At 43.2% G+C, this 25,610-nt stretch overlaps 1 protein-coding gene across 1 annotated transcript in view; it reads right to left on the bottom strand.

Annotated features, from left to right (window-relative positions):
- ABCA1 (ATP binding cassette subfamily A member 1) overlaps positions 1-25,610 on the bottom strand; it is a 105,964-nt gene that overhangs the window by 65,537 nt on the left and 14,817 nt on the right. The window contains exons 2-5 of the mRNA XM_081893604.1: positions 21,553-21,694; positions 15,374-15,467; positions 14,093-14,234; positions 12,698-12,816 (exon numbers count right to left, since the gene is read on the bottom strand). Of these exons, the coding sequence (XP_081749730.1) occupies positions 12,698-12,816; positions 14,093-14,234; positions 15,374-15,467; positions 21,553-21,618 (421 nt within the window). The 5' untranslated portion in view covers positions 21,619-21,694. The remainder of the gene's footprint in view (positions 1-12,697; positions 12,817-14,092; positions 14,235-15,373; positions 15,468-21,552; positions 21,695-25,610) is intronic.

Genomic DNA, 25,610 nt, shown 5'->3' with positions numbered 1-25,610 from the left:
CCATGCCAGCAGAAGTGGGGTGTTCTAAGGGCAGAAAGGGGCTCAGCCAGCCAGCAAGGGATCTGCTGAATCTCAAGCTGGTCTCACAGCTGATGTGCAATGACATCCAACCTGATCTGGGCCTGTGCTAGCCTGAAGTTGGCACAGGAATTGGGTCCAGATTCCCTCCTGATTGCCCTGGCCCCTAATTCCACTGCAGGTCTTGTGAGTGGCAGGGTTGCAGGTGCAGCAGTGGTCCCGCCGCTCAGCAAAGCCAAGGAGATAATTAAGATTATGCCTGAAACAATCAACAAGCTGTATCAGATCCCTGTAGAGACTATTATATTTGGGGTGGGGGTTAGACGTGAAGATTCATAGCTATGGATGAAGGTCAAAAATCGTTAGATTGATGAATGTTAGAAAGATGTTGGAATGAAGTTACATGGCTTTAGCAGAAATGGTATAAAGAATTAAGTACAATAGATTGTAAATGGATTAAAGGGAAAAATAAGGTTAGAATGTATTAAGATAAATTATAGGACAGAAAATTGAGGAAGATGGAAAGGATTTGCTGAAACAATTAATTGAAGTGGAATACAAAAAAGGGAGGTGTGAGGAAGTCGCTGAAACAAGTAAATGAAAGATAACAATATTGAAAGTATTGGATGTGTTTTCTTAAATGTTTTTGTTTTGTTTTCGCTATGTATATGTAGTTTTTTGTTTTTGCATTTTATTGTTTTGTTATGTTTGATTCTTTTTCCTTTCTTTTTGTAACTTTTAAAATTTTAATAAATATCATTAAAAAAAATCGTTAGATTGCAGTGCGGAATATGCTACAAAGTGCACGTGAAGTTGCACAGGTGAAAGACTCTGTGTATTCATCACAATTAAAAACAACAACAATAATCTGACCAAGTATGGTTTAAAAGACAAGATTTCAAACACTTCAGATGACTAAAGCAAAGCCTGCTCCCTCCCCCAACATCTCTCCCTAAAATAATCTGACATCATGGCTGATAAATGTTCAACTTCCTCATAAGTAATCATGAGGCAAATAAGACAGCACCTTTGAGTTGCTACACCGCCTCTTCCTCCAGGAACAACACTTGTCATGTTCAGCAAAATCTATCACTGAAACATGCAAACCAACCAGGCATGCAGCCAGTCTGGACACTGGCAGCTAATCTGCCTACGGCGTAAGCAAAGGAGGTGCCGAGAGTTTCTGAGCCATCCTCTCTGTCTGACACAACAGCCTTGGTTCAAAGCAGCACGACTGCGTACGATATGGCAGGGTGCACAGTCTTCACGACACACAATTTTTTTTTGCATCAAATTCCTCAGGTGGTCCTAAGGCAGGGCTCAAATATACCCTCCTGGAGTGGAATGGCAAAGGAACGACACGATGCCTTGCCATGTGCATCAAACACCCTGTTACTTTAGATGGATTAATTCTAAAACTTTGTTCACTATCTGTGAATGCAATGAGAGAGAGGAAGAGAGGAAGGGGAGGGACAAACTGCCCCTAATTAATTATAACTTAAGGTAAAGGGACCCCTGACCATTACGTCCAGTCGCGACCGACTCTGGGGTTGTGGCACTCATCTCGCTTTACTGGCCGAGGGAGCCGGCGTACAGCTTCCGGGTCACGTGGCCAGCATGACCAAGTCGTTTCTGGCGAATCAGAGCAGCGCACAGAAACGCCATTTTACCTTCCCACCAGAGTGGTACCTATTTATCTACTTGCACTTTGACGTGCTTTCAAACTGCTAGGTGGGTAGGAGCTGGGACCGAGCAACAGGAGCTCACCCCGTCACGGGGATTTGAACCGCCGACCTTCTGATCAGCAAGTCCTAGGCTCTATGGTTTAACCCACAGCGCCACCCACATCCCCACAGCGCCACCCACATCCCCACAGTGCCACCCACATCCCCACAGCGCCACCCACGTCAATTATAACTTAATAACTCAACTCAACTGCTTATTTAAAAAGTTACTGGGTCAACTTTTTTTATTCATTCTCCATACAACAGGACTGATATTTCAAAGTTGTAGGCACCTTTGTGTTATCCCCTTTGTTGAGAATTAAGAAAACAACAACCGAGGGGAGCCTAAATCTGCCAGTTTCCGTGTTCATCTACAGCAAGGGTACCCAACCCACCTTCAGATGCTTTTGGTTGACAACTCCCATCATCCCGGACCACAGGTCATGTTGGCAGAGGCTGATGGGAGTTGGAGTCAAGCATCGCCTGCAAGGCACTACATGGGCAATCCCTGCTCTACAGTACTGTATAATTGAATTTGCCACAGAAACTCATCCGGGGATTTTTCCTCTGCTCTCAGTTTTGTTCTTTGATGTAAGACCAGTGTTCCATTTGCAGACAACACAGGGATATGCATATGCAGTGCACAGAGCCAAGATTTGAGATAGATCTTCCCTTGAGAGAGTACGGCATCAATCAACCTCAATGAGATGCCTCTAATGATAGCACCATCATTCAACAGCACTGCTCATCCCACTAATCAATACTAAATTAAAGTGGCAAAGTTTTAGCAGTCAAAAATCCCACACTTCATTAAGCTTTGTAGCTGTGCTGTTTGTCTCGGTTAGAAATTTGATCACCATGATGTCATAGCAATTTAAAGCTATATTGACATTTGCTGACCACTATGGCTTCTTCTTGGTACTAGCCATACTCCTCAATGGAGGCCTCCTGCAGACAACCGGTTTGTTCAGCAATCATCCTCATTTGTTTACACAAAGCATTCAATGGTGGTTAGACTATGTCCGGTCTTTATTGAACATTCCTTTTGATTTATTTGCAGGACAGCTCCCTGTCAAGAAGCATTCATCCTACATTCATCCTGATTTCATTGCAGGGTGTTCACAGAGTGGCTGGGGCAACCAAGTCAGATGGACAGGGTATTATTATTATTATTATTATTATTATTAGGGATGCGGGTGGCGCTGTGGGTTAAACCACAGAGCCTAGGACTTGCCGATCAGAAGGTCGGCAGTTCGAATCCCCGCGATGGGGTGAGCTCCCGTTGCTCAGTCCCTGCTCCTGCCAACCTAGCAGTTCGAAAGCACATCAAAGTGCAAGTAGATAAATAGGTACCACTCTGGCGGGAAGGTAAACGGCATTTCCGTGCGCTGCTCTGGTTCGCCAGAAGTGGCCTAGTCATGCTGGCCACATGACCCGGAAGCTGTACTCCCTCAGCCAATAAAGCAAGATGAGCGCCACAACCCCAGAGTCAGCCATGACTGGACCTAATGGTCAGGGGCCCCTTTACCTTTACTTATTATTATTATTATTATTATTATTATTATTATTATTATTATTATTATTATCATCATCATTATACTTGCTTCTGCTAATCATTTGTTCACATGCACACACACTTTTCAATGTACAGTCATACCTTGGTTTTTGAACAGCTTAGTTCTCAAATGTTTTGGCTCCCGAATGCCGCAAACCTGTAAGTGAGTGTTCTGGTTTGTGAATTATTTTTGGAAGCCGAACGCCCGATGGGGATTCCATGGCTTCTGACTGGAAGCTCCTGCAGCCAACCAGAAGCCATGCTTTGGTTTCCGAACATTTTAGAAGTCGGACAAACTTCCGGAACCTTACCTTTTTGTAGAAACCTCTTCACTGCTTTTTTAAGAAGGCTACCAGTGGCTCATTGTTTGATTAAAACTGGAAGGACTCAGTGGGTGGAGTTTGTTATTTGTGGGTTTTTAAAGGGTCTCCTACTTCCTCCCTCATAATTTATTATTTAAAAAGCAAAAAAAAAAAAAAGGTCATTCTCTCATATATATATATTCTTTTTTTCTTTTTAGAATTCAAACAACCTTAAAATATCAGTAACTTCCCTTCTTTTCTTTCCATGTTTCATTTTGCATATCATAAATCCCTGCATATTTTACATAAACTAAACCATTCAGTATTCTATTATTGCATCCATCAAAACTTATTTACACTGTCGAATTTATCTTAATGCTGCCAACGTTTTCAAATGTACACAATTCCCTCCCCCCGTATATTCAATAAACATTTTCCAATCTTCTCTAAAAAGTGGGGGCGGGGAGTTCTGGACAAAAGGTATACTTTAGGAACATAATTGACATGTGACATGCCCTGTGATATCCCTTAAGAGTTCACATTGAGTCTCACCAGCTGCAGCAGGTAAAATAGCATGCAAAAAGTGCCTCCGAAATAACTGAAAACCACCATAGGCAAAAGATTGAATTGATTCCCCTTCCCATGCTGTTTCAGCTGATTATACCCTTGTTTTGTGGTTCTTCGGAGCTAAATTGTCAGGTGAAGAGCCCCTAACTTGCAAAGTTACTCAGTGTGTGTTCTCAGCTTGATAAACTTTAACAGCTGGAGATAAAGGTACATCATTGATAAGAAGTACATTTCGCGTACTTGGCTCTCCATAAAAAAAAGTAGCTGAGTCAATGCATGTGCATGTTCTGATAGCAGAGTTCTGAAGAGAGCTACAAGGTCAGTCAGAACTTAGGTCCTTCTGTGCAGAGAGATTCAGCTGGAGGCAGATTACTGTTAAGAGCTGACTGAAGGAGCTATCCTGGTTCAGGATAGTCACCTCTTTGCACAGCTGTTTTTAAAACAGAGAAAGAGGACAAGAAGAAGAAGAAAAAGAGGAGGAGTTTGTATTTGATATCCCGCTTTATCACTACCTGAAGGAGTTTCAAAGCGGCTCACATTCTCCTTTCCCTTCCTCCCCCACAACAAACACTCTGTGAGGTGAGTGGGGCTGAGAGACTTCAGAGAAGTGTGACTAGCCCAAGGTCACCCAGCAGCTGCATGTGGAGGAGCGGAGACGCGAACCCGGTTCCCCAGATTACGAGACTACCGCTCTTAACCACTACACCACACTGGCTCTCAAGAGCAGGTACACTATGGGAACCAATGCCTCACTTGGTTCCATCTTTAAAAATGGCTAACCCTAGTCTAAGCTTGCTATGGATGCAACTAACTGAAGGAAGTACCTACTCAGACAATACCTCTTGTGTTGAGGGATATTATGGTAGGAGAATATGCTCCCAAGGAAGAGAACTTGGCTACAACATATATGCTGTGCTCTAATATACTGTTCCACAGCTCATCAGAACACATTGTATCTTGAAGCCTGTTCCTTGGTTTGGTTTTCATCAATCCAGTGAAACCCTGTTACTGGGGATTTAAATTCCAATAGGAAGACAAATAATTAGATCTGAATATTGCTTGAGTCTCAGAGCCTCGTTGCGGGAGAGGCCTCTTGTGCTTTCTAGTTATAACTACACCCATTTGCATGATTAACAAGTACGGCAAGAAGTCCAGTGAGGCCCAACATCATGGCCCAAGATCCCCATTCCAAGCCCCTGAGACCCTAACAGAAATGTCAAAAACTCCTCTGTGCAGACTGAAATGTTAATGGCAGCATGGCTAAAAGTCAGCATGGCCCAGTACAATTACTTCAGCTGCAAGGAGCTCAGAAGAGCTGTGTGAACTAGCCTCAAGTTTGAGGAAGGGTAAGGCTCAGTGCAGGGGTTTGCTGATCGGAAAGTCGGTGGTTCGAATCCCCACGACGGGGTGAGCTCCTGTTGCTCGATCCCAGCTACTGCCAACCAAGCAGTTCGAAAGCACGCCAAAAATGCAAGTAGATAAATAGGTACCGCTCTAGAGGGAAGGTTTCCGTGTGCTGCTCTGGTTTCGCCAGAAGCGGCTCAGTCATGCTGGCCACATGACCCGGAAAAACTGTCTGCGGACAAACGCCGGCTCCCTCGGCCTGTCAAGGGTCCTTTACCTTTTTTTTTTTTTTTTTAAGGCTCAGTGCAGAGGCAAGAAATTCCTGCTGGAAAAGCAAGTTGCAAAATTTCAAGAAACTGATGCCAGTTCCATGTCTTTCAGGGGTTAAGAAACACAATTTTGCCAAATGGCTGACAGGGGCGCAGGTTGAAAGCATGATGTCTGACCTTGCAGCCTTTATGTCCTGATGGGAGACTAGCTTGTGTGTGCCATGATATCAACGTTTTGACTCAGCCGTACCTTTTAGATACAGGCAGTTAATAGCATTACAACTGCACCCACTCTTGAGATTTATTTCTGGCTCCGACCCAAAAAGTGACTCAGTGAAACGGAGACACAATATACAGTCATGGATAACAAATGCTTGGCTCCTAGTCCTTGTAAGAAATGGCTAGACTAAATGTGGAATCACTGCCCTGAGATTATCAATCAAAACAAAGCCACTAAGTCATGCCACAGAAGCAAATTGAATCTGGCACAAGTAAAGTTTGGAACACAGTGCTCAACAATGGTGTAGAAATAATATTTTCATTGCCATGTTCCAGGAGCAATTCAATCTGCATATTTTAACCATTTTTATGTGTGGAATAGTTTTTAAATGTTTGTATTTTTTTTTACATATGGAGAGGTTTTTAGACTTGTTTTATGGTTGCAGCTGTTTTATTTGCTTCACAATTGTATATTATATGGCTGTAAACAAACTTGGGACCTGTGTGAAGTGGCGAGCAAGAAATCTAATACAATATATAAATGGCGGGGAAAACAAATGGTGTTTCTCCCCTGCAAACCTCCCCTTGATTTTAAAGGTTGCTGCCTTAACCCTTAGTCTATTATCATGTTGTTATCTCAGAAAACAAGAATGATCAGAGAGCATCGGTTCAAGAAGCAATTTTTACAATAGCTCAAATGAAGAAGCCACATATTTATTCCCCTTCCCCCCCAAAAAAAAAGCTTTGTCCAAGGGATTCATTCTGTCCAAGATGTTCCTCCATGCATTAAAATGCATCAGAAGCTGTCGACAATAACCAGAAGGCAATTGCTTGAGGGAAAAAATGATATTATCTCAAAAACAAACCATCCCATTCAATGGGTCCTTTTTACACCATGGCTGATGTTTTATGGGAAAGGCAGGAAGACTCTCCTGGCTGGTGGTGGTTTCTTCTTGACTTCTTCAGGCAAATAATCTCCAGTTACGAATCAACCCTAATATCTCTTAAGCAATCTATCAAGTTCCATTTGAGCACGGCTCTGGTTCTTATTATTCATGGCTCTTGCCAAACATTTATTCCACTACTCTGATGTTCCAGTTCATAACAATCTCCAAAATATATGGTTTTGTACTTAACGACCACATTGTAGCCCAAGTCAAAAAAGTTCCATCTCTCATGGCCCTACCTTCAGCTTTATTCGGCAAAGGTGCAATCCTGTCCCCATATATCCACATTTCAGTCCAGCTGACTTAAGCACATAGTGATGTGTGAGGGTTGCTTCCTATTGTATTTGCAGAGCACAGCCCTATCTTCTCTCAACTTCCTTTTCCCTAGGCTCAAGAGGCAAAGGTCTTTTAACCTCTTCTCAGTAGTAAAGGATCAGGAGAGCACACAAATGCTTCAAGGCCCTAAATATCTGCAGACAACAATAATTGTAATGACATTCCACAACAATGTCACTAGGCCACTGAAGGTCATACTAGTTGTGATATTTAAAGTGTCCTTGTATTTAACCATCTTTTTTTAAAAAAAATGAAAAAAGAATAGCAGCCACAGGGGGGCAGGGATGGGAGGCATCAGGATCAGAAAGGGAGAAGGAATCGAACTTTCCTCTCTTCTGCTCCTCTGGCACCACTATTTTAAGGTTACCAGATTTTTTTCAGTGAATCCGGGGACACTTTTGTATGGGGACTGATTCGTAAATACTGGGAGTGTCCCCAGGAAACGGGGACGTCTGGTAACCTTACATTTGCATTCAGGAGGAAGGATGTGGTTGGTGCCAGTGAGGGATTTCTTCCCAAGGCAAATACCAGCCCTGATTTTTCAAAGAAGTAACATTCCTAGTCCCATTTGGGAATTCTCTCCTGAAGGAATTTTGAAAGGTGAACAAGCAGTGGCTTTGAAAAGGGACATGGTCTTCAGAGCTTCGACCCACAACACAGTTTTGCTAAAAAGCAAAAACTAATGTGGAGAGTTCTGCTTTGGCAAGACATCCTGCAGAGGGGTTGGAGTAGTTGAATCTTGGGGTCCCTTCCAAATCTACGATTCTGTAGTCCTAGGAATTCTGGAGGAATCCAAAACAGTTTTGATAAGACTAGCAAAACATATACAGTACCTGGAGGTGGGGGTGAGCAGGTGAGGAGTTGCGACACTGTCCTGGTATAGTTGTTGACATGTCCCAATCTAGTACAGTGGTACCTCAGGTTACAAACACCTTAGGTTACAAACACTTCAGGTTACAGACTCCACTAACCCGGAAGTAGTACCTCGGGTTAAGAACTTTACCTCAGGATGAGAACAGAAATCGCACGATGGCAGCAGGAGGTCCCATTAGCTAAAGTGGTACCTCAGGTTAAGAATGGTTTCAGGTTAAGAACGGACCTCCACAACGAATTAAGTTCTTAACCTGAGGTACCACTGCATAGAATATTATTTTATGGTGAGCTAAAATGGGGCAAGCCAGAAAGCTTTAGGGCTGAAGTAAAGAACTGGCAGCAAACATGGCAGCTGCTGAATGGCCATAATGTGGCAGTGGGAGGGCATAGTTTGGAAGGGTGAAAGGGTCCTGCTACTCTCCTCCCAGTTGTACCATCCCTGCAACTTCTCATCTGTTTTGTCTCACTGTGGGCCAGATGAAGCAATGCAAAATATAAAAATAATAAAAAAACCGGCATGCAATTATGGTGTTATTATGGAACACACTGTTCTTACACGGAAAGTGAAGAAAAAGCCAGCTGCCCAGATGTTTGTGATAGCTGCAGGAGAGAAAGCTTAATATGGCTTTATGGTTCCTGGTGACATCTCAAAGCCAATGGAGTCTGGATCATACCCCACCTGCCAGTGTGGGGGATAAAGGAAATATTTTTGCCATTCATATCTAGCCAAAGAAAAATGCCTGAGTTTTGCAGCCCCAGGGGAGCTGCATGGGTCTGCAGTTGCTTTTGGGGGGCCAACACTGATTCAATGTTGGTAATTGCCCATCGTAAGCAAACAGATATTACAAAAGCATTGTTAAGTACAGTGGTACCTCGGGTTAAGTACTTAATTCGTTCCGGAGGTCCATTCTTAACCTGAAACTGTTCTTAACCAGAAGCACCACTTTAACTAATGAGGCCTCCCGCTGCCGCCCCACAATTTCTGTTCTCATCCTGAAGCAAAGTTCTTAACCTGAGGTACTATTTCTGGGTTAGGACTGTAACCTGAAGCGTATGTAACCTGAAGGTACCACTGTATTGTCTCATCATGAGGAAAGTCACTCTGAAAAAAGGTGCCCTCAGATTTCCTACTACTTGGGGAAACTGAAAACCTGAAGTAGCATGTATGTTTTCAAGGCCTCCTCTTTATGCTTTAGAAATAATGGTCATCTAATCCTGAAAGGTGCTTTTCATTTCTGTGCGTGGTCTTTCTTTTCCATTTGCTGGCAACAGAACCCTGAAGCTATAGGTCATTGCTACAACAGCTTCTGACGAATTTTCCCGGAGACTGTGTGAGTGTAACATAAAGGACAAGCACCCTTTTGTTCAGCACAGCTCGCACCAACAATATGGTGTCTGTCATACAAACATTCTGAATTGCAGTGCACAATGTTCTTCTTTTTTTAAAAAAGTACACACATTCGACTGCACATTCTCAAGTTGCCTTATAAAACAAACATGTGCTTGCCCCAGGCCTTGTTTATCCAATCATTTTGTTAGCTTTCATTTTATTAGCATTAACACCATACATTTCACTTTTCGCTGCTGTTGCCATTCCTTTCCCCAGCATCAGGGTATTGGTTAAGAAGAGCATGAGCTGCAAAATGCTGACAGTTCACAGTTCGCATCGGCCAGGCGCTCACTGTGTGGCCTTAGCAAAGTCACTGTTTTCTCCACCTCAGCTTGGCCCCTGCCCAGCCGCCAATCTGCAATATCGATGGAACAGCAATGGCCTGTCGCCAGGATTACTAAGATCACTTTTATGAAGTGCCTTATACACTTGAAATGCAAAGTGCTGTTTATTAATATTTTGCTCAACTCTTGTCAGTGTTTTCCATCTGTAGAAGACTTTCAGGAAACGTCAGCTCTATTGCAGAACAAGAGGAGGCGCATGCTTGTTCTCTGAAGTGCAACATCTTTTGTTGTATGCACGCAAACACAAACTAATCTTACGCCCATGTGTTTCCGACACATGCTAACCATGCACACACACTACTTCACATCCCACCAATGCTCAAAGGGAGACAAGGTATCACCCCGCTTTTCTTTTTAAAGAGGGAAACAATCAGATTGGGCCTAACCATCCTTTCCGTACTCACTTTGAGCACTGTATATCACTCTCAAACTCATGCACACCATGTTTTACTATGTTTTTGTATATGCTGTAAGCCACTCAAGAGTGGCTGAGGCAACCCTGTCAGATGGGCGAGGAACAAATAATAAAATTTATTATTCTTATTAGTCAACATTCCAATAAGCAATCTGTTGACTAACATTTCAGTAGTGCTGGCTACTCTCTTCTCTATTGAACACCTTCCCCATCTGTTCCTAGCACTCATACTTAAAATGAAAACAAAGTTCTGAAGGATGTGAATTTGGAAACTTCGTATACATTTCATACCTCAGAAGGTTAGGGAGAGCTCATTTCAACATATTTAACAGGTCTAAGTGGAGTTCTCATCTTAATTGGATTTCAGCTAATATTATGTGTATACTGTGGTTTTAAACTGCATCGCTGTAATTTTTTAAAATTGTTTTTATACATATCACTGTTTTATATAGATGGATAATTACAAATAGAGTTAACAATAAAATTTAAGCTCAGAGATACTCATTACTCATTTAATCCTGCAACAAGTAATTTTATGGCGTTAGCTGCCGAAATCACTAGGTGTTTTCTGCCAACTTACAGGATTTGCACTTTGACTGGATACCTTACTCACTTCTTTACAAGCATCATCAACATGAGCTAGCAGATTACAAGCACCGTCCTCATAAAACATTAACCAACCAAACATGGGCAAAATATTCAAAAAAAGCACACAGATGCTACAGCCCAGGCATCTTCTTCAATGAATTTCCCTTGCAGCTTTCCAAGGAGTGTGGTTTTGCATTACAAAGAAATCACACTCCCTTTAAAGTCTGAATAAAAACTACGAGAAATGCGGAAGAACTCTTGCAATGGAGAAGATGAGAGGGGAGGGTGAAGAAATGGAACATCATGTTAGAGAAGAAACGTAGTGAGAGCAAACATATTTATCGTTCAGGTGTTTTCCCCATTCACACATAAAGCACAGGGGTTGAGGGTGATGGTTTAACAACAACAATAGGGAACCTCCTCTTCCACCTTGCTTACATATGACAGTAGCAGCTATTTCTCCCAGCCCAGTTCCTGTATCAGAAACAAGAAGGTAAAAAAGAGGGGGCCTAATGCATGATTCAAGCCTATCTTCTCAGAAGGGTCAAAAGAATGGTCCTGGGGCTGAAAGTTTATTTTGCCACATATATCTGATCCCTTCATAGAACACCACACCCTATGTCTGCTATATAAGCAGTAAGTAAGTAAATCAGGGACGCGGGTGGCGCTGGGTTAAACCACAGAGCCTAGGATTTGCCGATCAGAAGGTTGGCGGTTCGAATCCCTGTGACAGGGTGAGCTCCCGTTGCTCAGTCCCTGCTCCTGCCAACCTAGCAGTTCAAAAGCACGTCAAAGTGCAAGTAGATAAATAGGTACCGCTCAGGTGGGAAGGTAAACAGCGTTTCCGTGCGCTGCTCTGGTTCGCCAGAAGCGGCTTAGTCCTGCTGGCCACATGACCCGGAAGCTGTACTCCCTTGGCCAATAAAGTGAGATGAGCGCCGCAACCCCAGAGTCGGTCATGACTGGACCTAATAGTCAGGGGTCCCTTTCCTTTACCTTTACCTATTATTATTACTACTACTACTACTATTATTATTACTACACTTGCTTCTGCTAGTCATTTGTTCACACACACTTTTCAATGTAGTGTCTGTGGACAAACGTTGGCTCCCTCGGCCAATAAAGCGAGATGAGTGCCGCAACCCCTGAGTCAGCCACGACTGGACTGAATGGTCAGGGGTCCCTTTACCTTTAAGTAAGTAAGTAAGTAAGTAAGTAAGTAAGTAAGTAAATAAGAATGCACACACACACACACACAGATATATATGTGTGTGTGTATATGTATATGTATATAAACAACAATAAATAACAACAAAGTCGTTGCCACCTCAGTGTAAAGGCTCCACAAACACATAAACCACAGAGAGCTGAGGATGGGGGAAAGTACTGAAATAGAGATGCTGACACACAAGAAACCAAACACATTTGGGGAGAATGAAGGGGCTCTCTGAAAGAAATAGTGGCCTATTTCACATTAAGATGAAAGCATTAAACATACTTTCTCTGAAAACAGATCTTTTATCGATTTTGAAGGGTTGATTTACAACTAAGCATGCACAGGATTGCAGCTATATTTTAAATTCCAGCTTCTGATTCAGTTATCTTTTTTACCTGAAAAGTGCCTTTACTTTTCTGGTAAACACAGGGGTCCAGCCATGGGGTAGGGACAGATGGGGGTGAACTCCTTGTTGTGGTATGGTTGGGGGCCCCCTTACAAAGTTAGCCAGTGCACATTTAAGCATCAGTGAGCCCTTTCCATCTTATTGACGCAACACCATATGTACAGCACATCCTTTGTTCATTTACCTGAAATAGTCTTCCCAACTTTCTGCAGTTTCCCTGCAACTTTCTGTGCATCCTTAATGCTGGTGTCTTTCTGGCTATACAGTAGCAATCGTTTGGCATCAGAGAACAGGCGGGAAACGCTAAGGAAGATAGGATAATATAAGAGGGGGAAAGAAGGATAGATCGCTTGACCCCCAAATTCTGTTCTTTGTATTGCACATTCCCGTTTACAATTGAAAGTGGGGAAATAAGACTCATGGATCTGTTTTGCAAGTCCCACTAAAACATATGAGGGTTAGGGAAGAGCACCACCGTGTTTTGTGAGCGCTCGTTCCAACAGGATTGTGTCCCGTGTGAATTAGTGGCTGGATGTGCCATTTGCATTTTCTCCCTTCGCCAATTAAATTTTGGTGTTTTTCTGACCAGCTGCTCATATAAATGCTTTATTCTTTTACATCAAAAACTCCAGGTGTGACAACATGCTTCCCATTTCCTCTTGGGATCAGGACCTCAGAAGGTGTTGCAACTTAGACACGTGATTAGAGAGGTTGGTCACAGTTCCAGAGCAAAGGGCAGCTGGTCATTCACTCCTCAGATGCAATAAGCATGCTAAGACAGAGCAGAGTTATCTGATCCTAATAGGATCAAGCGAGAAACAGGACCATCCTCATTTGTACTAGTCAAAAATGTACTTGAATAACTCAGGATTGCCACTTATTGGTGCCCCCACACAAGGACCCCAGACTCTCAGCTTTCATTTTAAAAATGTACATCTCTAGCCATCATAGAAAGAAAGTTATGACGCAAACTGTGCAGGTACCCTTCCAAGTGATTTCTGCGTGCTGAGCAAGCCTAGCTGCTTCTCCATGTCGGTGATCTTATCTAATGAGTGAAGTCACAATTATAGGAACTGCTAAGGTTTCCGTGCGCTGCTCTGGTTTGCCAGAAGCGGCTTAGTCATGCTGGCCACATGACCCGGAAGCTGTATGCCGGCTCCCTCAGCCAATAAAGCAAGATGAGCGCCGCAACCCCAGAGTCGGCCGCGACTGGACCTAATGGTCAGGGGTCCCTTTACCTTTACCGTAAGGTCCTAAAGAGCTGCAGTTTTGCCCTCCCCTTTAATCCACTTTTCCTACTGCTTCCTACCTGCAAAGTTTTGCCCTGGATGAAACTTTTCCCGATTCACTGCCCTGTATGTTCCGCCCCAACATTCACCCTGCCAAGCACAGCCACTATCTCAGAACCAAGTGTACTTTTCTACAAAGGCTTCTTGCAGGGGTGCCAAAAAAAAAGAACAGCCAGCACCTTTTATAATGCAGACCAGTGCAAAGCCGTTTTGCCTCCATTCCGTTCTTCATACTTGTCCCTTCACTACTCCCTGGGCAAGAGATTCATAAAGGAAGATATGGTACTCACATAGATTTGTTAAAATTTCCAACAATGCCCGGTGACTCTCCAGGAGTTGGGTAGCGGAAGCAGGGATTGTTGGCATTGCAAATAATCCCTTGGACCCATGGCAACGTTCCAGCTGAAGGCATGGCCTTGTTTGGAAAATGACCTGAAACACAAGGACAAAACTTAGGAATGTACATATTAGGCCATCAAGTTGCTTTCTCTCCTTTTGAAAAACCTTTGTCCTCAGTGTGTCTCCACCCCTCAAAAAAATATTATTCCGTGTCCACCATGAGAGAAGATGCATCTCTCTATCACAGAGGTTTCTAATGTATGCAAAGAGTTTACAGCTAGCAAACAACAACAGGAAAATAGCCAGAGAACTTTCAAAAACCTTCAGAAATTTTTTGAACAGCGAATACAGTGGACACACAAAATGTGCTTGTATACCTTGGGGAATTTCAATTTTCCTTAAAACTACTCACTCCCAGATAGGTGTGTATAGAATTGATGCCTGAAAAAATTCCCGTTGTTGAATCACTTTAAAAATCATTAACCGAGCCATATTTAAAATATCCAGTGGTTTAAAGAGCTATGCACCTACAGCTTCGCTGCTGTCGCAATATTATGTGGTAAGCTATCCAAAGCTCATGTCGAAAAAACACCAAAGAACGTTGGAACATTAGATAACAGTTCTGTCCCTTAAATTCCTAAGCAGACCTAAAGAGGTCACAGTCACCTGCAATCAAGGTTTCTCTGAACAGCCCCAGATCTTGGTATAGGGGGAGGAAGGTACACCTGCGTGTGTTCATGACCTGGCAAAATGTTTGATGTAACTGAACTGCACTTAATGCATAAAATGAAGAGTATCTTCTTTTCTCAGAAGGCAAACAGTAATATCAATATTGTTAAAACAACTGGTATTTGTTGACCCATTGGCACAGGAAGAAACATGGTGGGTTGTTAATCACCCGGAAAGCCACTGTTATATGGCAGTTTAGTTGCATTTATCCTTGGTGTCTTTCTACCAATTTGACCGAGTATCCTCTGCAAGTTATCAAGCTTAGCTTTGTACTACCATTTTTGTTTGCTTGTTTTTGCCATAATGCACAGCAAAGGTGTTTCTCTTCCATGCTACCTTAGGTCCATCTGTGCTATAGATGCCAAACCTGCATGCAGGAGAAGGGAGAGGATGAAGGCAATCCCTTCCTTCCTTCCTTCCTTCCTTCCTTCCTTCCTTCCTTCCTTCCTTCCTTCTCAACATCACCAAATATAAAGCAAAGCATATGCATGTTCCATACTTACATTCATGTTGTTCATAGGGTGGAAATGATAGCCGTACAGAGATCAATATAAAGAAGATAAGTAAAGGCCAAATGATTTCAATCAGCAGCTGGAACTAGAAGAGAGAAGAGGAAAGAAGAAACAAAATATTAATCATCCACATTTGTTATCAATAGGAAACTGAGGACAATGTGGTAAAGTCCTTCACAAGCAGTATTAGAGTTGCGTCTTTATGTCAGCGTAATAACACTTATGAAGAAGATACTGCATTTCAGTGTTTCATGAAAACTTCGTCAATGGGTCACTGATGCACGGGCTGCTTTGTGGAATTCACGTATCTCATGAAAACACAGGGTAAAAATTACATAGTGTTTTCTCTTATCATATCCACAAGCTTTTCAACCCACCACAGCATATGTGGTTATTTTCTCACAAAAATACAGTTGCCCCAGAAAAAAATAAATAAATCCATAAACCTCCAGGGAAATACTTCATAGTGTTGTGGGATTGGTGGCTTGGACAAGGGAGGTTCAATGGAACTATCAGTTAGTGCTGGAAGCTGACTTAATAATCAAAGGAAAGTTGTCAAAAAAATCTCATTTGCTGGGAAAACTGCAGGTAAATGGGCCAACAATGGCTAGGAAATTGTTGGGGACCAAGGATGGTGTAATCTGTGAAGCAAACGATGGGGTAAACTGTAATCTAAGTTGGAATGTGTTTTTGGGGTGCTGTCTCCCTGGAGCAGAAACCTGACGCAGGAGCAGTGGACTTTGGGTGCCTGTTGGAGAATTGAAGGTGTGACTCCTCCTTTGGTCAATGTGTATATATGTAAATAGTCACAGAAATCACAAAATTCTAAGAAGCCTCCAATGAACCAAACCTGAGTAAGGTCACTTCAGTCCTGGAACTTCGCACCACTTGGAAAACAGTTGGGAGAGCGTAACAATATACTTATCCACACAGTCACTGCCAACTGTCATATATATAATGTTTTACATGTCAGTGCAGGAGTGCTGTTTAGAGCATTCGTAGCGGCATCAACATGTATCTAAAATTAGGCAACTGACATTTAACATAGGGCCAAGGCATGAAGAAGGACTGGGGGTGTTACTGTAACTCAGCTAAGTCTAAACTGTAAATAAATCCCACACCTTCCCCCAAACACGGTAGGACTAACAGAGCAATTTCCACAGCATGGCCTGAAGTCACAGGGTACAGAAAATTTTGCTGAAGCTAAGCAAGTCTAGTCTGGCCAGCATTTGGATGCGAGGCTCTATGGCGGGGTGAGCGGGCAGCAAAAGGCAGAGCTCAGGCGCCTTTAATAGATGTGTCATGTCATAGCACGCTAGACCTCTCTTTTCGTTACAGTCAAACCTTGGCTCCCGAACTCCTCCGTTCGGGAACGTTTCGGTTCCCGAACGCTGAAAACCTGAAAGCAAATGCTCCATTTTTTTCAACGTTTTTTGGAAGCCAAGTGTCCAATGAGGCTTCCGCTTGAGGGCAGGAAGCTCCTGCAACCAATCAGAAGCCATGTGTTGGTTGCCAACATTTTGGAAGCCGAATGGGCTTCTGGAATGGATTACAGTCGACAACCAAGGTTTGACTATATTTTATTTCTGGGGATCTTTTATTCCCCTTTTCTAAACCTTTTCTTATCTGAAAATCAGATACCCAAATACTCAGTGGGATCTCTATCTATCTATCTATCTATCTATCTATCTATCTATCATCTATCATCTATCATCTATCATCTATCATCTATCTATCTATCTATCTATCTATCTATCTATCTATCTATCATCTATCATCTATCTATCTATCTATCTATCTATCTATCTATCTATCTATCCTAGCAGTTCTCACACCTAGGTCTCAATGGGAAAAAGGGGAGATATAATGATAACAAATGCATAAATAATAAAATGACTTTAATGTGGTAGCATTCCTTGCTCCCACAGCAGTGAAACTTAACAGTGCTTAAATATAATGCAGATTCATGCTGTCTGTTAAAAAAAATCATAGCCAAAGCTAATGGTGGATGGACCTATCTTGGTCCAATACAAAATTAGTCTGGAAAAGCTGGACTAATGGCTCAGATGCCTGGTGGATGTTCAGAGGTTAATCCGTATGCTTCCCAGATTAAAACTGTAAGGTTGGGACACTCGTGTGGCTTATGTTGGGTCCTCCTCACTACCACCCTCACAGAATCACCCAGGTGGTCAGTCAAGGAAAGAGGGATCATTCAAGTGGTTGAGGAGGGGCCCAACTTGCACTAGGAGAGGTGTGGTCAAGCTGGGAGGCAATAATAATAATAATAATAATAATAATAATAATAATAATAATAATAAAATAGCAGCATTTGCAAACCGCTTAATATTTCTTTATATATCCAAGCAGTGTACAACAGCAAAACAAAAAAACAGTATCATTAAAATAAGAACGCAACATAAAACAATTAGAATAGTAAGATTCGCAAAACGTTCACAAAGAACGTTCGCAAACTGAAACACTCGCTCCCAGGCTTGCAACATTCAGGAGCTGATTCATTTGACAACTAGGCATATAAAAACTGGCGAATTCAAATTTGATATCCTTTTGGACCATTTTAGGTGGCCCAAAATTGGCCCATCTCCCCCAAATCTGGAATCTGAACCTGGAGAGTCTGTCTTAAATCCCTTGAAGTATTATGTCACTTGCAGACAACCTTTTCCATGGAGTGTGCCACAAGGCAAGTTAAAGGAAACACGTTTTTTTCTCGAGTTTGCAGTGGTACCTTGGTTCTTGAATTGCCTCCGATTGGCTGCAGGAGCTTCCTGCACTCAATCAGAAGTTGCTGAAGTTGCATTGGACGTTTGGCTTCCAAAAAATGTTCGCAAACTGGAACACTCACTCCCAGGCTTGCAACATTCAGGAGCTGATTCATTTGACAACTAAGGCGTTTGACGACCAAGGTACCACTGTACTCTAAATCTAGTGCCATCCAACTGCTGGTTTGGGAAGTGGTATACACACAGCAATAGCCACATATGTATATCAATCCTGTTGTTCCTTATGAAATACTCTGTTTTGCTGTGTTCCCCCGCAAAACCAGATTCTATCGGAATTGAGAGAAAAAATTGCTTATTGCTGTTCTTTTCAGAAAATTGGTTAGAGTCTTTAAAAAGGGGGGAAATGAAAACATCTAGCCAGGCTACGTATCTGCTGTGAAGGTGCAGTTCAATGGCTCAGAGTGTGCATGCCATCTCAGTAAGTAATCTTGAGCAATCATCTTTTATTTCAACTCCTCATACTACTCGTATCTACATTAAGGAGGCAATAATGCTGGCCTCCCGTACAAGGATACATTAATTCATATTTGCAATATATTTAAATTAATATTTTCTATATAAATGCTAAAGTTCTAATTCTTCTGCAACTAACGATGTTGCAATTTGGGATATCTCACTTTATACACACCTAAAGAGATGTGTGCTTCAACCTTACAGGGGGAGTGGGTGGGTTTCTTTTCCTTTATGGTGAAAGATTCTTTTCCCACAAGAGCTCGTCCCGTAAATAGCCTGGGCTGCATTTCCCTTCTCCGCCAGTTTTCCAAGCAGCAGCGGTGGCGGGAGCTGAAATAAGCATTGCGAAAGCCGGGTACAAAGCTCAGCTTGACGTGTGCAGAGCAAGAGTTACATTTGTGCTGCTGGAAGGCAGCCAGGACAAAGTATATCCTGGCTGAACCCTGTGGGAGGAAAAAGCAACTTCAGGGGCAAGAGCTGAGCAAATACACATGCACTCGCCTCCTTGTTCAGCATCTCTTCCTCTTCATTTATGCATTTGAAAGCAGCCAGCTATCTACGAAGCTGATGCAAACCGTGCTAGATGTAGCAAGGGGCAGGATATTGACTGCAATCCACCAGGGGACTGCTGATATAGGCGTCCCCTCACTTACAAGGGGAGTTATGTTTTGGGCCCTGCATGCATAAGCAAAAACTGTTAAGTGGGAAGCACCCTCTAAACACTCTTTAAACACACTCTCTGCTGCTCTCTCTCCAATCCAGACCAAAAAACACGGCATCCAAAAATACCCACAACTAGAATTGAAGCTCTGGGGCCAGCTGGAGGCTAAAGGATGTGCAGAAAAGCAACTTCGGCTGCTGTGCTACCACATGCATCAGCTGTTAGGCGGAGAGGCCGAGCAGCCTAAACAAAGCCCTGCTGCGTCTTCGGTCTCTTCAAAGCTTCTTCCGCCCTCGCTGAAGTTCTCTTTGGGTTCCAGGGAGGGTCTCCTCATGAGCCATGAGGACTCACCAGCTCTCTCCCGCCATTTCAAGGTTCGAACCAAATTATTTATTTCCTGGTGCTTCGTGTGCGAGTCAATTGTGCGTAAGTTAGGGCTGCCATACGTCCAGAATTTCCCAGACATAGCCGGGATTCGTCTGCCAAAAACGGCGTTTGGGTGGAATTTTTGAAAATTAGTCAAAGTGCCTGGATTTCCTAAAAAACAGCTTAAAAACTTGATGGGGGGGAGAGATGTTGCAAAAAACCAACAACTCAACTTTTTGAAATATGACAACCTTAATATAAGTAGCGGGACACCTATACAATTCTTTTTTGGTTGGCCAAAGCTCTTGCCACCCCTGTTAATCCCCAACCACCAGGAAAATTATCAAAGATGGTAGTCTCGCTCACAGACAGTGTCAGTGTCATCTCTGTATGGGCATGATGCATGTGCAAGCGTTGGTGACCTCACTATTCATAACCAGGCGTGGTGAGCCTTTGGCCCTCCAGATGTTGCTGAACTACAACTCCCATCAGCCTCAGCAAGCAGAGCCAACGGCCAGGGATGGTGGGAGTTGCTATTCAGCCACATCTGGAGGGCCAAAGGCTCCCAACGCCTGGTGTAAATTATATACTGGTAGAGTTCCTCCATCTTTGGGATGAGTTCCAAACAGGTAGCTGTGTAGGGTTTAAAATTCCAGTCCCTGTCCTTGCAATTTGAACACAATATACAACCAGGAATAGCTCAAGCAAGCAAGCAAGCAAGCAAAAGTCAAGACCAGTGGCACCTTAAAGTCTCACAAATGTATTGTGGCAAAAGCTCTGGTGTGCTAATGCCCACATTGTTTGAGGCATGAAGTGGCTTTCAGAGATGCATAGACCCCCCCCTGAGCACAGAGAGAAGAAAAGGCTTATAAAATAAACTCATTCTCAACAGCTGCAACTGGTGATGACACTATCTTTCCCCCACTGATAAATTTAACATAATGTAAATTCTTTGCGTAAGCTCTTATTGTTCTTTTGGTTCTACGGCAACGCTACCCCACTGGGTACCTCTGCTGAGTTCTTGTAAGAATTAAGGAATTATCAAGCATTGTCCATGAGAGGAGTCAGCATTGAGTGTCCTGCTAACCTGCAGGGTGGGAAAGCTCAGGTGATCACAGCATGTGCTCCTTAATCTACAGTTTCTTCAGCCTGAGGACACACATGCTTTGACCCAAAGGTATCCTGAGGTGTGTATGTGTATGTATCAGCTTCCAAATGCTGAGGCCAAATTTGCAGCCATAGAAATGGGGATTCCCCCAGGTTTACCTAGATTGGTCCACTAATGGGAGGAGTCAACTGATTTTACACAATATATGTACCTCTTCATACAATGTCTTTGCTGGGTGTGCACCTATTTTTTTTAATTAAGACATCTCTCTATGAAGTTTTTGGTGGCAGCATTGTAAATAAAAGCAGCATGAGCCTGCCCTGTTCTCTGATTAGGCACCAACTAACAGAGGAGAGGGGGCATTTTTCATGGAATCCCCCCCCCATGTCCAAAAGAAATTGCTCCATATTCTCTGCAACAGTGTGGGAGGTGGTAGCTATATGGAGGAAGAATCACCAAACATTACACTTCTTCTGTTAACGAGAACCTTCAAGAGATCAAAAAGCCTTTCCATGACTTCTTCAGGGCATCATAAGATCCAACTAACCGATTACTTATCTTCAGATCAATAGAACATCAAAGCCACTATACAAATCCTGTAGCTGTTTTTATCGAAAAGACTACTCAGATCAATGGGAGATTTGCACATGTGAGTAACCAGTTGTGTTTACTGTTTGGCACAAAAAAATATAAAATGGTTTTATAAGAAGGCCCTGTATTGGGAACCAAGCAACCAGTATCCTTACCTACTTCGTGAAAACCAAGCAATTGTGTGAGATCTTACCGTTTGCCTTCTCCTATAGGTGAAATTTTTCCATAGCAGCAAACCAAGCTGTGTCCAGAACACCATCTTCTTCCCTCCGTTTACACTGGCACCACCGCAGATGGCAACAGCACACAGCAGAGATACTGTGGCTGGTCATCAACTAGAAACAACAAAAGGAGTGGATTAGCAGGATTTGTTAATTCTTAAAGCAAAACAAACCACTTCCTTGTTTATGTTGCTTTGTTCTTACCCAATGTAGGGCTGTGTAGCCCAATAACACCCACACAGTCACAGCAGCAATATTAAGGAAGATGAAGCAGGGGATTGATTACAGAGCTGAAACCAGATCTTGAATTCTAAGCCAAGTGTTTCCAAACTTAACTTTTTGTCAATAATCTGCCCTTAAGTAATGCAAGTACATTCCCCCACAAACCCCTGTCATCCACCACACACCATAGTTCAAGGCCACAGGCAACTATTCCACAGAGGCACCTGTAATTCTGTACAGTGGTACCTCTGGTTACTTACGTACAGGGAAAAACCAACGCACTCAGATTTCTGTTGTAGACCGCCCCTTCTCTGATGTACATATGATGTATTGTGGGGTGGTCTTGGGCTACACCCCTTCTGTGATGTATATATGATGGAGGGGTGGTCTTGGGCTCCAGGGTGGGCAGTTAAAAAGTCTATTTAAGGGCTTGCACACCTTTGTCCTGGGTCCCTCCTGCTTCCTGTTTGTGGCAGTGAGCACCCTGTTGCAACAGTTAATAAAGATCAGGCTTATAGCCGCTTTGCTTTTGTATATCCTTATCTGGGTCTCTGTTCATTTCCTGACCAGTTTGAGCCTTAAAAGGTCGCTCTCTCCGAAGGTCCAGTCTTCCTTAAGAAGCTGAACCCCTTGAAGGGACCCCTCAATATTCTTGTTTCACACATGTATGTTTTGCTCTGCAGGGCAAATGCCAGCTTGAAGTGGGTAGGGCAATTCGCAGTGTAGGAGAAAGGAGAGACCTTCTCTGCTCCAAAGCAATAGTCCCAATCTGATTCAGGGGCCCATGGCTTCTTTTACCTTGGAAGAGGAGGGAAGCAGGAAATCTGAAGATAGATTTCCTTGTGTCACATCAAATTTGGCCCTAAACCCAAACCAGCAGAAGGATTGCTGCTACAGAACAGTGTTTGTTAAAACTGCTGTGGTGTCTGCAGACCATTCATGGTCTGCAATGCACTCCCCGCAACAGGATGCATTGCTGTATACCCGCTTGTATCCCCTTCTTGATGAAGGGTAGTTTATATATTTAATAGATAAATATATAATATAAGAAAATGCAGAGAGCTCTTTCCAGAGCAAAACAGTGACTAATGCAAGATTAGAACTCAGCTCTCAATCACCCTTCCCCCAACCCCCAGATTGGATTACTGAAAAGTGCCGGAGACACCGGCGGATAAGCCCCTCCCTGCTATGTGACAATGCCTCCTGTTTATCCTCCTCCCCCCATTTTCAATACAGCTGCACCAAAGGGCAGAAGAGGTGGAGTTTTGATCCACAAACCTTTCAAGCAACTTGCCATGTGGCAATTGTCAGGGAGGAAAGTGTGACAGTGATACACCGATTCTCGGGAAGGAACTGCTTTTAATCCACGAAGCAGAAAGTGCAAAATTCTAAGCACAAATTAATAATAATAATAATAATAATAATAATAATAATAAAAAAAAATAATTTATTTATACCCCAGCCACTCTGGGCAGCTTCCAACAAAACACTAAAATACAATAACCTATTAAACATTAAAAGCTTCCCTAAACAGGGCTGCCTTTAGATGTCTTCTAAAAGTCTGGTAGTTATTTTTCTCTTTGACATCTGGTTGGAGGGCTTTCCACAGGGTGGGTGCCACTACCGAGAAGGCCCTCTGCCTGGTTCCCTGTAACTTGGCTTCTTTCAGTGAGGGAACCGCCAGAAGGCCCTCGGCGCTGGACCTCAGTGTCCTGCCTTTGCTTTAGGAAGGCTGGCATGGACAGATGTCATTTCTGAGCACCCCAAAGGCAGCCCAGGACAGTATGCTTGTGCAGCTCCAAAAAACCCCTAAAAATCTTCCTTTTCAGCCTCTTATTGTTTGCATCAGTCTCGACAGTGTGCCTCTGGGAGTGAATTCAAACCGTTGTTAGCAGCACCAAAGTGACCTTCCCGGTGTGCAAGCCTGGGCAGTGTATATGGTCCTGGGCTGCCTAGATGAGACTAAACCCTCTCACTCGGCCTAGCTCGGTCCAAAGGAAAGCACAGCTTGGCTGCAGGAGTTTCTGGAAGGAGGCATGTTGTTGTTTAGCCATTTAGTCGTGTCCGACTCTTCGTGACCCCATGGACCAGAGCATCTTCTTGCAGTCCATGGGACTCTCAAGAGTCTCCTCCAGCACCATAATTCAAAAACATCAATTCTTCGGCGATCAGCATTCTTTATGGTCCAGCTCTCACTTCCATACATCACTACTGGGAAAATCATGGCTTTTACTATACGGACCTTTGTTGGCAAGACGATGTCTCTGCTTTTTAGGATGCTGTCTAGGTTTGTCATTGCTTTTCTCCCAAGAAGCAGGCGTCTTTTAATTTCGTGACTGCTGTCACCATCTGCAGTGATCATGGAGCCCAAGAAAGTAAAATCTCTCACTGCCTCCATTTCTTCCCCTTCTATTTGCCAGGAGGTGATGGGACCAGTGGCCATGATCTTCATTTTTTTGATGTTGAGCTTCAGACCATAGGAAGGAGGCATACAAGGCGCCATCCAACTGTCTTAGGGACTCCAGACATGTGTAGGATTTACTCCTTAGCCTTTTCTTCTCCTGGAGATATCCCACAAGGCAGCGGCGGTTTAAGATCAGAGTTTTCCTTCTCCTAAATGGGCTACCTTCCCAGGTGGACAAGCCCCATCTGCCCCTCACTTCCCTCTACAGCAGCAGTTCTCAACCTGTGGGTCCCCAGATGTTGTTGGACTACAACTCCCATCATCCCTGAACTCTGGCCTTGCTAGCCAGGGGTGATAGGAGTTGTAGTTCAACAACATCTGGGGACCCACAGGTTGAGAAAGGCTGCTCTACAGCATGTGCAGAAACCGCCTTCTTGACCGTTGGACCCACTATTGCTCTCATCCGCTCAATCTGCTGGAGCCTGTCTATGCATGAAGGGCAAGTCCCTAACTTACCAAGAGTTTGAGGCCCGTTGGCTACCTTCACCTGGTTTAGCCAGCCAGTCAAGGCCATTCCTGGAGTTTGGCTGCTGTTTTATGCTGACAACTTCTAGGATTCATGAAATGAGTGCAGGGTAGAGACCAAAGGTGGACAAACTACCCCAGAGGGAGCACAACATGTCTCCCACCAGAGGTACTACCCCTGCTCTAACACCCCATACAATAACCTAAAATCAGTCTCCATATCTTAGCAGGGTCCACCCATTACCTTATTTTCACAGCTGTATAGTTTAAGGGGTGTTGGAAATTAAAACTGTGCAGTTGCATTTCATTCTCAACTCATCCTTCACCACAGCTGTACTGAACAAACATTAAACAGCCTTAGGGAAGAGGGAAGCTTTGGCAAACAATACAGTTGTTTGCTCTCTGACTAGGAGAAAAAATGGTATGGGGGGGGGGGAGAACCTTTCCCCTAAAAAGTAACTATTTAGTCAGTGACTGAGCAATGTTATAAAACCGGAGAGCGGACAGCGAAGGCTCTTGGCAGTAGGGCTTAACTATACAAGGAAAATACCACTCTCTTCATTTTATTATTATTATTTATTCATTAAATTTATATCCTGCCCTTCTTCCTGGAGGCACCCAGGACAATAAAAACATAGACAATTAAAAAACAAAACATTTAAAACATTCTAAAACCAATTGCAATTAAAAACACCCCAAAGCAGTTTCAATTAAAAACACAGTTGTGTATTATGTTTTAAAAAAACAAAGAAATAATTCTGAGAAACCAGGCTTTATTTTTTAATTATTATTATTAAAAATGAAGAACAGAAGGAAGGATATAGCCCTCATGGCTCCTGAGATTCCCAATTTGCTATATCTGTGTAATAAGACCTCTAC

The sequence above is a fragment of the Podarcis melisellensis genome (assembly GCF_964234715.1).
Source record: "Podarcis melisellensis genome assembly, chromosome: 17".
Classification (NCBI taxonomy): domain Eukaryota; kingdom Metazoa; phylum Chordata; class Lepidosauria; order Squamata; family Lacertidae; genus Podarcis; species Podarcis melisellensis.
This window is presented reverse-complemented; position numbering and strand designations above follow the sequence as displayed.